The sequence below is a fragment of the Haliotis rufescens genome, unplaced genomic scaffold (genome assembly GCF_023055435.1).
Source record: "Haliotis rufescens isolate VD_foot unplaced genomic scaffold, xgHalRufe1.0.p SCAF_11, whole genome shotgun sequence".
NCBI classification, from domain to species: domain Eukaryota; kingdom Metazoa; phylum Mollusca; class Gastropoda; order Lepetellida; family Haliotidae; genus Haliotis; species Haliotis rufescens.
The window spans coordinates 8,064,461-8,078,196 of record NW_025963791.1 but is presented as its reverse complement, the minus strand read 5'-3'; the positions used below and the strand labels follow the sequence as shown (position 1 = coordinate 8,078,196).

The window sequence follows — 13,736 nt, the reverse complement described above, 5'->3', positions numbered from 1 at the left end:
CAAAGCAATGTTAGCTTTATGACTACAGTAACAATCGCTTAACATACACTACACTAGTCATAGAATTAGTCACTTTTTGCCAGTGGGCCTTGGTGAAAATGCATCTACTTTACATAAAACTAGGCACAAACAAAATATATTTCTTCCCCCAGATGCTTCGACAGAATATACGATAGCAACTAAATTTGCTTGTTATTTTACATAAATTGATTTATTTTAAAAACAATACCATTTCTTCATTTGAAAATAATAATAAAGATAATAGATTTTTTTCTTCTTCAAATATTCAAATAATCCCAAATTCATTTTGCTTCATTTCCCCCACCAACCTGTGATTGTCGACGCCCATTGTTTGCGCCCCCATCATCTCTTGTTTTGGTCCCGGACTCATGATAGGGTGGGGTGGCATGCCGGGGTGAGGCAGACCAGGGTGCGGCAGGATCCCTGGGGGGCCCAGCCGTGATATTGAGTTGATTAATGGTGGATAGGAGCCTGAGAATCCGCCTGAAGAGATTGGGTACCCTGCTGGCCGATGCCTGAATAATAAAAGCAATATTGTTAGTTTGAATAATTTCTAGTTCTTAACAAAGCCCGAAGAGATTTGATATCCTGCTGGCTCCTGCCAAAATGATGGAGGAAGCATTGTCAGCTTGCTCGTAATGTCGCCTGAAGAATACCTTGCTTGTCACAGAATATTGGAAAAATTGTTAGTTTGAATAATTTTGCGTTCTTAACATTGCAATGGACAATAATCACCTTATGCCAAAAATAATGTTGCAGATTTGTTTCATTAGAAATCAGACGACTGTAAGACAACAGAAGCCTCCTCCACAGTCAAAAGGGCTATCTCATGACAAGATTTAAAAAAAAATTAATCCTCCTAGACAGGGTTTATGAAATACAAAGCCTCTTATATTGCCTAAATCCACTGGCATATGTTTCCAATTAATTCAATCTTTCAAATTTTGAGAAACAAATTTCAACATCTGATTCACGAAGGTGTTGCAGGGGAACACAGTGGTTTGAATATCACAAGTTTTGTAGGAACCAGTTGTAGCATAGGACACATCTCACGGCAAACTGATGCACCCTTACATATAATGATCCACATGAGATGCATCAAATTTTCATAAAACAATATACAGCCAAAAATAGTTCAACGCAGTAATCCACTGCAAGAATATCTATCTAGTGTGCGAACAATGAATGTGATATATTTTTACTCGGTCATCCAGACACAATCAAAATTTATTTTAATCATAATAAAAAAAATACACATGAACTCATCATTCAGATAGTTGTAACCAGTTGATTAAATAAACCAATAAAATGTTTTATGAAACGATGCAGTAACAAAACTCAATACAATTTATAGTTTTGGGGGAATGACAAGCAGAGAAAAAAGAGTCCTTCAACAAAATCCAAAAGCAAGGACAGTGATTCTGTTTCACGATACCATTAATCACTACTGCCACATTGTCTAATTTCAAATTAATTCAGCTGTTATTTGACAATGGATAAAAGAAAACAACAATGATTCCCTTTTAATAATAAGCTTCGATTCATTTCATTTAATCACAGCATAAAACCAGTAAGTTGTTCAGAGTGCAATTTCTCATTAATAATAGCCGTATGGCAATACACCTCTAGGACATTCCAGACCTTTACAGTACGATGCAACACATGGGTGTGTAACCAAATTCACAGAAAACAACACTACAACATTTAAACCAAGCTTAATAAATATTTTAGCATCTTGGTCTCTACCTCCAATACAGTTAAAACAAGAACATCGGGAAACACCATATTCATTTCTCAGATATTAACAAATGTTCTCTCTCACACAACTTAAACATGAGCTATGCCACAATAAAACTGTCAAATAAACTTCGTAGAAATGAAAACACTAGCATGTCTGACTGCGTGGCCTGGCTTGCTTGACTATGAGTCAACGGGCTGGATTCACGAGAGACCTCTTAAGATTCACATGACACGGGCTTTCTGTCGATGTAAATATTCTACTTTAACCCCCACTCTTAACACATAACGACAAACTATTTTATGCCATTTGATTTTTTCCGTCTCTCACAAAATGTTGACATACAAATTAGACAAAACTTCAATTCCCTGTACATTATTATAAAAGGACAGATTTAAGACGAAACATCAATAAATTGACATGTGAATAATCTCAACAGGACTCAGATGTAATGAATCTGGTTAAATATAATACAATGCTATCTGATTAACTGATTGAGAATAAAGCAGTTATTTTCATATTAAATAATCCCTAATTAACAAGTTTTCACAATCAGATTTTCTAGGTTTAATGTTTAAGAAATTAGATATTCTGTGTTAGTTTTTTATACTTTTTTTTTCATTTGAAGAAAGCTCTTTTCTGTAAGGGAGATAATTTTGTAGCTGTTAACACCATGTAGTACCTTCCCCTTACCACAAATCTCCCGCCACCCCTAAAAGAATTACTGAAAAAAAACCAGATACCACCACACAAATATATAATTAAAGGCTTCTAATTCTAATCATATTCATATTCTAATAAATTTCCACTTTCTATTACCTGTTGGACAACATCACAGATAAAATGGAATTATATTTTCATCAAAACCAAACATCTAGCATGACAAGTGAAATATTTTTGTTCAAGAAAACCAAAAACTGGGCGACACCAAAACTTGCCAGGCTGATCAATAACCACAGTTTCATAAAACCCTTACCTAACACATGATATTTGTTAGTATTCATAACGGATTAATTTCTTTACAGTGTAATGTGTTGGAGAGATAATATCAAGGGCTGTTGAGGATGTTCCTCTAACACTGATACGAGGGTGACACTGACTGACAGAAAGCATGATAAGCAAGATGTCCCTGGTCCTGTACACAAGTCCTCACATCACATCCCTTAACATGACACCATGGCAATCCGCATTCCCATGTTACAGCATGTGGGCATTACACCCCTTGCTTGTTCACACTATCATGTACAGATCATACTTGTCAAAAGCCCTGGTCACAATCAACTTAACATTGTAAAGAAAACCCCGAAGGGCATGCTCTAGCATTATCATTGGATGAAGTATGTCAGGTGTTGCCAAACAGTTTTTTTAAAGGCAGGGATGAAGCCATTTGGCGTGTGTTTATGTGTACCAGACTCGGAGGGCCAACACCGTTACCAGCCCGCCGCCCCGGACAGTGGGCTCCGACTCAACAGATGACACAAGTCCCACAATTTTACATTCTATTTATCTTTTCATTTGCTGCGATCCATGCCGGGGTTGTATGGGTACGCAAAGCCATGACCCGCACTTACGCTAACTTCATAATTGACACTGAATGGAGCCCATATGTTGGACATACTATTCTTATTGCAAAATGGTTGTCCCTGCCATTAATGCTGACCGGCCAGCCATGCTTTTTCCTTTGGCAGCTTGATAAGACAGCAAAAAGCACACTTCCAATTTGGAATGCGACAAAACCAAATGGGTACCAATTTGTCTGAGAGCTGTCTGCGATTTACAATAAGCCTTAAATTGAAAATAATAAGCAACTTCTAGTTGTCAATCCCAATTTTATTCAAGCAATGTGGCAGAAAAGAACACAAGACAATAAAACGTGGCAAATCTTTGACAATCTGTACAGCAGGCGGAGCAGTTTTCGGGCTACATCTAGAATTACCAGACGAAAGCTCTCTTTTAATAGCTCTGCTTAACAACACTTCATTCTCGCATTTCGCCTTATTATGTCCATATTTAAATGCTCAGAATAAAAACAGGTGGAGGCTGTTAATTTTGTTACTAATAAATTGTAGCTTCCCCTGCGATTAGCGTCAGTGCCGACCGAGGCGGCCAATGTTGTGAGTCGGGCTACAGCAAGGGTGACACAAAGATAGGTGGCTGTCACCTCGCGTCACTGTACACGGCGTACTTCCATACCAGTAATAGCCCCGGCTCAGTGACGACCTGACTCGGACCTTTCCCAAACGCTGTCGGGGTGTCACCACTATCGTATCAATGTTGCCCGATAATTTCATAACAACATCAAATTTGTGAGGCCCAATTTGCCTTTCAGTTTGGCGTGACACTTATACGACAGTGAAAATTGTACAATAAATGTGATCAAGTGCTGTGTGTTATGTCTGTGTGTGCCACAGTCTCTGGGCCCGACCAGTTTATGGTCACTTTCCGTGACATTAATGTTCCTCCCCACCTGTCCGCCTATCCTACAATCCTGTTTCTGTCAATATTATCATCCAACAATTATTACAAGTAGGATGTTCAATGGTGCTTCAGTTGCTATATAACTTGCTTCACTGGATCTCAATACATTTTTTGTTTAAAAATTTAACTAAGTCATCCTGCTATATGAACGGATCAAGCGGATTCTGCTAAAAGATCAGAAATCTTAAAAAAACACTAAACTGTTTTACAAAACATTCTATTTCCCCATTATTAGAAATTGACTCGTTTATAGATACTTAATTCATATATCATTCTTAGGTTCCTAATACAGACAATCTCAGGAAAAGTATGTTAGCAAATCGACCCAAGATTCACAGTATATATGTTCCCGGGGAATGTAGTTAATGGTTCTATAATTCACAGCAATACAATGTTCTAATGATAACAGAACTAGACTCCTTCATCTGTACAAGAACATTCCTCACGGAAAAATTCTTTTAAAGCCAGTAACATTTACACCTATATATATCAAATCCTATTTCAATAGTTGTCACTACTGCCTAAAACTGATGACAGCAACAACATATCTGCTGACTCATAATCAGCTGGTAGAACTTAATGACAACCCGGCCATGCCAAAAGCAAATCCCCAAATACAATTCTTCTTGAAGAACATAAAGAAAATCTCAAGGATCACTGATGAAGGAGCAGTAAGAAGCCCTGAAACGTGACTAACGAATAGATATTGTATTTTGCATCTCTATGGCCTACCAATATGCCTATTACAGCGTTAGAAATTGGCACTAGTCCTATAGCCCTTACCAAACTGTCCAATAGTAAAGGTATCCTAAGGACTAGTAGAAATTGGTCAATTTTAAAGGTTTTGCTATATGTTATCATTATAAGGACTAGTGGACAAAAACTGTTAGTTTCTAACCCTGTATTAAAGACATTAACCCTACTTGTAAATCTGTACTTACAGAGATCCGATAATACTAAGTTACACCCATCACGCAAAGAAACTTGTGTAAAGATACGTCTATCGTACATGAACATATCTTAAAAATGAACAGATATATAAAAACGCTATCAGTTTGTGAAGCTGTAGGTAAAATCTGCAGTTTAAAAATATTTTATGTTAATCACGCAGTCAACTTACCATTGCACTTGCGAGAACTCCGGGTAGAGGTGATGGGGAAACTGCCCCGGAGGTGCGGGATATGTCGCATACATTGGTGGTCTTGGCAACCCTGAAAGGTGAAGAGGAACCTAATGACGAGATATGTTTTCAACAGAATGATATAAATTTCAACAATGCCCTTGGGTATTGAAAGATGGTGCTTTTCTATCCCAGATAAAACCCTTGATATATGCCCCCAGGACGACTGTCAGAAAGACGGCCAGGAAGGGTATCAGCCAATCACATTGTAGATCACGGACTTCAGGTACATCACTATTGGTCGATAAGAGCATACTACAACATAGTCTTTGAAGACGAATCAAATTTAATCACAAAGCTAAGTTAAATATCCATAGAACTTTCATTTCCAGCAAACCAGCATCAAATAACATCACATGAAAGTTTGAAAGATAATTATCTCACAACAGGAGAATGATGAAAATACGTTAATTCATTTGAAGACTCCTGCAAAACAAATTACCTAACCTCTATGAACAACAATGTCTACAAATATTTCCACAGAGGGGAAAAAAAATGCATATTCCTACTGTGATGTGATGGTACGAGGACTTAGAGGTTACCTGTTTTGGGATCCGTGTGGACAGGCGGTATGCCCATGTGTGCGGGTGGTGGCGAGCCGAAGTCATTGTACATGACCAGCCCTGGGTACGGCGGCTGCACCATCCCCAGTTTGCTACTGCCCTGCAAAATACAACATCAACACCACAAATTAGCCAACATCAAACGCAAAACTTAAATACCATCGTGATGAATACAATGTACATGAAAGCCTTTTTGTGCACACTAAATGGCCTAAGTTGAAATAATACTGTCTAATTAATTTGTAGAAGAGAGCAATTTTTCTTTCATTTGGAAGCTGTCTGCATGCAAACTATATGGGTAATTTGTGTATGACATCACAGAGACATTGCACGGCTATCTCAAGCGAGATCAAAAGCAGAAGCCAGAAAGAGGGAAGCTAGCATTGAATCGTGCTCTTTTCCGTTAGGGTTATAATCCCTAATTGACGTTGTAACTTGATTACGAGATGACTCTACAAAATTACCGTTCCAATTAAGGCGAACTAGGGTTATGGCTTGAAATCAAAAGGTTACCTGATCACCTGGGCCTCGGCCTACATCAAAGGCATCACCCAGCTAGTGGGTCTCCGAGCATTTAATAATCTCATTTCAAACAAAATACACATCAAGCAATCCTTCTACCACTAGCAACACGGACAGGAACCAACAATGGTATGCTGGTGGCTGTCCGTGGCCTATCCTGTTGGCTGACCAACAGATTGGTGAGGGCGCTTTCACCTTATACAATTAATTTCTCAATAAATAGGGGTAGAATTAATATAATCCAAATAGTAATAACATAAGAAAACATCAAAATAATTAGCTTTCAAACAATTTTCCATATCAGACAAACTGGCTTGGGCAGTTCTGACTCCCAGAACTGATTAAGTGTTAATATTATTCCAAAGTCAAGACGAAATATAAGACCTAAACTTGACAAAATAATGTCTATTAATTATCAGTTCTGAAGAGTGTATCTAAGTTATGGAAAGAAAACACTACTTCCTCATGAACTAGACTGACAAGCATATCATACGATTTTCGAATAATAGGTTCTTTGAAAAACAGACATCAAAGTTCAATGAATTATTTCATGTTATTGACTTCCGACACTCTAATTGGGTTTACATAGCAATAAATTTCTCTACCCTTATTTCTTGATCAATCAGCCCCAGTAGTTTCAATGACATTCTTTCCCAATAATCGTAAATATTTTGTTCCAACATTTGTAATGTATGAAATTGTCGTATCTGCTTCCAATTATACAAATCCTAAATAGGGACATAATTCTATTGGGTCTATACTATTTACATCATTTGGATAAATAAAATCCTAGATGTAAATTCCAGTCGATAACAGTATCAGTCCACCTGCCCCACTGTGAAGTGGAAGAGGATAGATACTCAACATGTACTCTACGCTGCAACCTGTGGCATTAGATGAGGTTTACACAGTTCAAACCAGAGATAAGAAGCTTCCAGACTGGTCCAGAACATCCATTAATAAATCATGACTTTAAAAATCTGCAAAACATTTGTCAGACTGATATCAATTTCAAATCTGTTATCCCATAATGTTTTTTTATTTATTATTTACATAGTTTGGGTCTTTTTTTGCCGAACGGCTCACTCTGCAATAATCCAGCTATATGACCATGGCCTGTAATTAATTGTTCCTGGACGACACACCAGTGGTTGATATAATGAACAAAAACCCATGTTGGGGTACAATGACACGCTCAACCAAAATTCACCTAGCCTGACTACCTTTGTATGACAAGCATAGGTTGCTGAGAACCTATTCTAACCCAGAAACCTCATGGGAGAATCTAGGGGTGTGACAGGAGGGCAAACATCAGCAATATAATGGACCTCTTCAAGGTACGTTATTCTAACTGTTTGGCAATTCGTAAAGTCCAGTGTTTCTCCAAGTTCAATTATCACTGGGCTTGCTGAGTCAACATGCAGCTGAGCACTCCACTGGTAACAAATAAAACCTGTGCCCCTAATGACAGCTAACTTATCATGAACTTATGTGTACGTCACTGAATGTAGCCAATAATACCAAGGTCAGTGAATAATTTCCAGAACAAACACTGGTCCAGTGACCATTGGCTCCACAGCAAACATTCATCGAACTGGGAGGCACATATTGGCACATTCGACTCCGACTCCGTGCTGTGTGCATCAAGCAGGCTGGCTCAATGTGTAGAAGCACAAGCAGAATGATCATTTTAAGGCCTGTGTTGTTCACAACACAAGGGGAGTTCACCTTGGAATGTGTCACACACCATTGACTCCTATACAAGTGTAATTATGGCAAACATATTGCCCATCTACAGCATCTAAATGTGATTTGTGATGTAAGTCAAGCATGAGCTCTGAAGAGATGTGCAGAGAAATCAATGGCTGGCTCGATGCTAGGCTTACTTCTACCAGAGATTATGCCACACTCACAACTCGTACTGTAATAACAGTTCTAAATGCTCCCCTGTCGACATGCCAAAAAACTTGGGATGATGCAAATTGGTGTCGGGCCCGCCTTGGTCACATAGATGTGTATAGACTCTGGAGCATGTGCATTACCATGCTGACATGAACAAAGAATGAGAATAATATTCTTGCTACTTAAAGCTGGTGGGGCCTCTTCCCCCGACAAAAACCCTACCCCTTGGGACAGATCATGAAATCTGTTTTAGTGGAGAGAGCTAATATTTACAAAGCCAGCCTCCCAGGAGATATGAAAAGAGTCTTCCTAATCAATTGTATTTACACATTGCAGTCAGTGGGATTCAACTGCTCCTCTGAAACAGCCCACAGCTCTGACGCAATCCCACCCCTCCACCATGGGAGATTTAGAATCAGACCCCGGGCAGCCTCACAATAAAACACCAAGCAAAATTGAGCCTTCCAACAACCAGTTTGTGCATACTGTGGGATACACCGTGGCCAAGCTTGTGGGGTATTTGTGTAGAAAACACTGGTATTGAATGGTAGCTAAATCCGTGCAAGAGCATCAGTATTTAATAATAGCTGTGGGTCTATTCCACAAACATGCTGATGATGTTGGTTTCATTGGACACCTCCTCCAGCAGCAGTGTGCGACAGACAGACCGGTCCACGTGAAAGGAACTGGGACCAACGGTGCCACACACACATCTACTGTCAATACAAACGTGCCAGTCAGTCTGTCACCGTCTTAACACATAATGGTGTCAATCAACAAAGATCTGCCTTGTTCTCCCGATACCACATGGATCGTACAAGGACCATCGTCATCAGTTACCTTGCTCATCAGCAAAGCCCCAACCACATGGATTCAGTTCCAACACATCCAATATCTCGATCAGTCTGATAGTGGACACATAGCCTACACTGATACAGTTCCAGAACATTGTCCAATGCCTTGTTGATCTACTGACGAACCCCTATCAAACTTGGATTTTGTTCCTATTATAAGTTTGTCAGCTGAATCTATTGGACATAAGATTTGGTTCCAACCATTCTCTGGTATCATGCTGAAAAGGCCAAACCCCAGGACTTCCAACCATTACGTTTCCTGTCAAAATGGAAGCCTACACACCTGGACATAGCACAATCCTTACCTTGCCAGTAGGTTGATAGTGACACCCATGTTTGAGGTGTCTCACCAGGTGAACCAGCTGGGAGGATCTCTATGAGATACAGCATGTTTGAGGTATGTCTCACCAGGTGAACTACCTTGGAGGATCCCTATCAGATACAGCATGTTTAAGGTGTCTCACCTGGTGAACTACCTTGGAGGATCCCTATGAGATACAGCATGTTTGAGGTATGTCTCACCAGGTGAACTACCTTGGAGGATCCCTATGAGATACAGCATGTTTGAGGTATGTCTCACCAGGTGAACTACCTTGGAGGATCCCTATGAGATACAGCATGTTTAAGGTGTCTCACCGGGTGAACTACCTTGGAGGATCCCTATGAGATACAGCATGTTTGAGGTATGTCTCACCAGGTGAACTACCTTGGAGGATCCCTATGAGATACAGCATGTGTAAGGTGTCTCACCTGGTGAACCACCTCGGAGGATCTCTATGAGATACAGCATGTTTGAGGTATGTCTCACCAGGTGAACTACCTTGGAGGATCCCTATGAGATACAGCATGTTTAAGGTGTCTCACCAGGTGAACTACCTTGGAGGATCCCTATGAGATACAGCATGTTTGAGGTATGTCTCACCAGGTGAACTACCTTGGAGGATCCCTATGAGATACAGCATGTTTAAGGTGTCTCACCGGGTGAACTACCTTGGAGGATCCCTATGAGATACAGCATGTTTGAGGTATGTCTCACCAGGTGAACTACCTTGGAGGATCCCTATGAGATACAGCATGTGTGAGGTATGTCTCACCAGGTGAACTACCTCGGAGGATCCCTATGAGATACAACATGTTTGAGGTATGTCTCGCCAGGTGAACTCCTTCGGAGGATCCCTATGAGATACAGCATGTGTGAGGTATGTCTCACCAGGTGAACTACCTTGGAGGATCCCTATGAGATACAGCATGTTTGAGGTATGTCTCGCCAGGTGAACTCCTTCGGAGGATCCCTATGAGATACAGCATGTGTGAGGTATGTCTCACCAGGTGAACTACCTTGGAGGATCCCTATGAGATACAACATGTTTGAGGTATGTCTCGCCAGGTGAACTCCTTCGGAGGATCCCTATGAGATACAGCATGTGTGAGGTATGTCTCACCTGGTGAACTCCTCGGAGGATCCCTATGAGATACAGCATGTGTGAGGTGTGTCTCGCCAGGTGAACTCCCTCGGAGGATCCCTATGAGATACAGCATGTTTGAGGTATGTCTCACCAGGTGAACTACCTTGGAGGATCCCTATGAGATACAGCATGTTTGAGGTATGTCTCACCAGGTGAACTACCTTGGAGGATCCCTATGAGATACAGCATGTGTAAGGTGTCTCACCTGGTGAACCACCTCGGAGGATCTCTATGAGATACAGCATGTTTGAGGTATGTCTCACCAGGTGAACTACCTTGGAGGATCCCTATGAGATACAGCATGTTTAAGGTGTCTCACCAGGTGAACTACCTTGGAGGATCCCTATGAGATACAGCATGTTTGAGGTATGTCTCACCAGGTGAACTACCTTGGAGGATCCCTATGAGATACAGCATGTTTAAGGTGTCTCACCGGGTGAACTACCTTGGAGGATCCCTATGAGATACAGCATGTTTGAGGTATGTCTCACCAGGTGAACTACCTTGGAGGATCCCTATGAGATACAGCATGTGTGAGGTATGTCTCACCAGGTGAACTACCTCGGAGGATCCCTATGAGATACAACATGTTTGAGGTATGTCTCGCCAGGTGAACTCCTTCGGAGGATCCCTATGAGATACAGCATGTGTGAGGTATGTCTCACCAGGTGAACTACCTTGGAGGATCCCTATGAGATACAGCATGTTTGAGGTATGTCTCGCCAGGTGAACTCCTTCGGAGGATCCCTATGAGATACAGCATGTGTGAGGTATGTCTCACCAGGTGAACTACCTTGGAGGATCCCTATGAGATACAACATGTTTGAGGTATGTCTCGCCAGGTGAACTCCCTCGGAGGATCCCTATGAGATACAGCATGTGTGAGGTATGTCTCACCAGGTGAACTCCCTCGGAGGATCCCTATGAGATACAGCATGTGTGAGGTATGTCTCACCAGGTGAACTCCCTCGGAGGATCCCTATGAGATACAGCATGTGAGAGGTATGTCTCACCAGGTGAACTACCTCGGAGGATCCCTATGAGATACAGCATGTGTGAGGTATGTCTCACCAGGTGAACTACCTCGGAGGATCCCTATGAGATACAGCATGTGTGAGGTATGTCTCACCAGGTGAACTACCTCGGAGGGCCTGTCAGCTGAGAAGATATTACTCCCTAGCTACCAACCTACAGCACAATTTGTGTTTCTTATCCAGAAATGAATTGATACTGACTCTACACTGGAAAGAGAGGATGCAAAAAAAAGAAAGCAGTTGATGAAAAATTGCCCCAATGGATTTTAGGAAAAGGAATTAAGTGAAAATATATGTTTCCCAACATGAAGAGTAAAACTGATGGTGTAACATTCAACTGATGGATTTTTCGCTCTGTGGTCCTTTAGTTGAAAATGAAAGAATAGAAATTTCCAATGACAAGATTATTTGTTGGAATCTCTTTTCACATCACCAAAACAGTGTCTCAAAATTTTTTTATTTTTTCAAACAGATGCTAAAGTGAAAAAGGGTTCATCATCATTCTGATTTCTTACTTTCATTTTAATGTCAAGATTACAAATTTCACTTCAAATTAAAAATAACAGCAAACATATTTTTTAACATTGATGTGCCGAACAATAAGAGATTCCTCATTAAAACCAATGTCCTCATATCCTTAATATTCCCAACAGTTGTTTACACTGTTTGAAATTCAGACAGCATTCACAAGTTAAACCTTCACACGACAATGGAGTGTGATCATTGTGATTTGGTCGTTGACTTTTTCATCTGATTGATTAGAACAGGTCGTTCCATATTATTTTTTACTATTTTCATATTATGAAGATGTACAGATTATGAAATTATTTGAATCATACCAACCTACCACAATAACTAATTCTTTCCTTCCACTGAATCCATTTTACTTGAACATGCAGCACACTACACCCCAAACCCCTTGGAAACATCACACAGACATAGAAATCCTTTTATCTTCAAACTGATTATTCATCGGCTAAACTATTTTAAATACTGCAGGATGCCTAACTGAAATTATATCAATAGTTGGCAGAACATTAGCAACAGAAATACAGTGTGGAAGTTTTCACTTTGCAGCCTTGTGCTCTTTCTTCATTAATAATTTCACTAAGTTTTGCATCCCTACTAACATCTGTGAGACAGACTCCACTTCAAAACTACATCAATCAAAAGAATAGAATTCCCCCTCGCTGCCAGACTAAGATCGAAGACGAAGAAAAACTTCAAAATATTTTTAAGACAACAGACCTAAAACTGGAATAACATTTTTGAACGTTTGAAGCAAGTGAGTGACTAAGGTCCACTTTGAAACACATTCTGTGCATGATACTTGGCGGTTTTCATACTATCAGGTATTTAGTACCATTCAAATGAATTCAAACTACAATGGGGTTATGGAGGTGCTGGCTCCTCAAGCTATCATGCACTCTTTTTTCTGTACGCCTAATTGGAAGTTGTTAGGGGAGTGTGCATTTATTTAGGAGGCTGTTAATACCTCTAAATTTCAATGTGAACTATGCTTAAGTATCATTCGCCTGATGAAGGAATAAGCATATACTCCGAAACGTTGTACTCCTCATGATTAAGACGTTGACATCCATAAATTCTCTTCCTTATGTTTATCACTTCCAAATGCCTTTCAAAGACTTCATTCCTAAGTAATCATAATTGTGTGGAAAAGATAACATGTCAGAAGGAGCATCTATGTCACAATTTTTAACAATTTCAACAACTGTTACCATGAATAGATAACATTTAACCACTGTCATGAAAAACTGCTATGCTGCAAAACAGATCTCAGATTGCAATATAAAATCCATCCAAACAATCTGCAACAAGGTTCTTATATCTGAACATAAAATAACCACCATCCACAAATGATATCATCTCAGAAATGTTTTCTATACGGTAATGTTTCAATGATTATTAAGTGGATGTTTCAAATTGCAATGAATTAATGAAATAATCTGGATATATA

At 39.9% G+C, this 13,736-nt stretch overlaps 1 protein-coding gene across 8 annotated transcripts in view; it reads right to left on the bottom strand.

Moving 5' to 3' along the window:
• The window catches only part of LOC124151751 (protein pangolin, isoforms A/H/I/S-like), a 71,373-nt gene that overhangs the window by 12,039 nt on the left and 45,598 nt on the right, over positions 1-13,736 (bottom strand). For all 8 annotated transcript variants that reach the window (XM_046524369.2, XM_046524375.2, XM_046524370.2 and 5 more), the window contains 3 exons: positions 5,960-6,080; positions 5,358-5,448; positions 330-536 (listed from right to left, as the gene is read on the bottom strand). In XM_046524369.2, the coding sequence (XP_046380325.1) occupies positions 330-536; positions 5,358-5,448; positions 5,960-6,080 (419 nt within the window). The remainder of the gene's footprint in view (positions 1-329; positions 537-5,357; positions 5,449-5,959; positions 6,081-13,736) is intronic.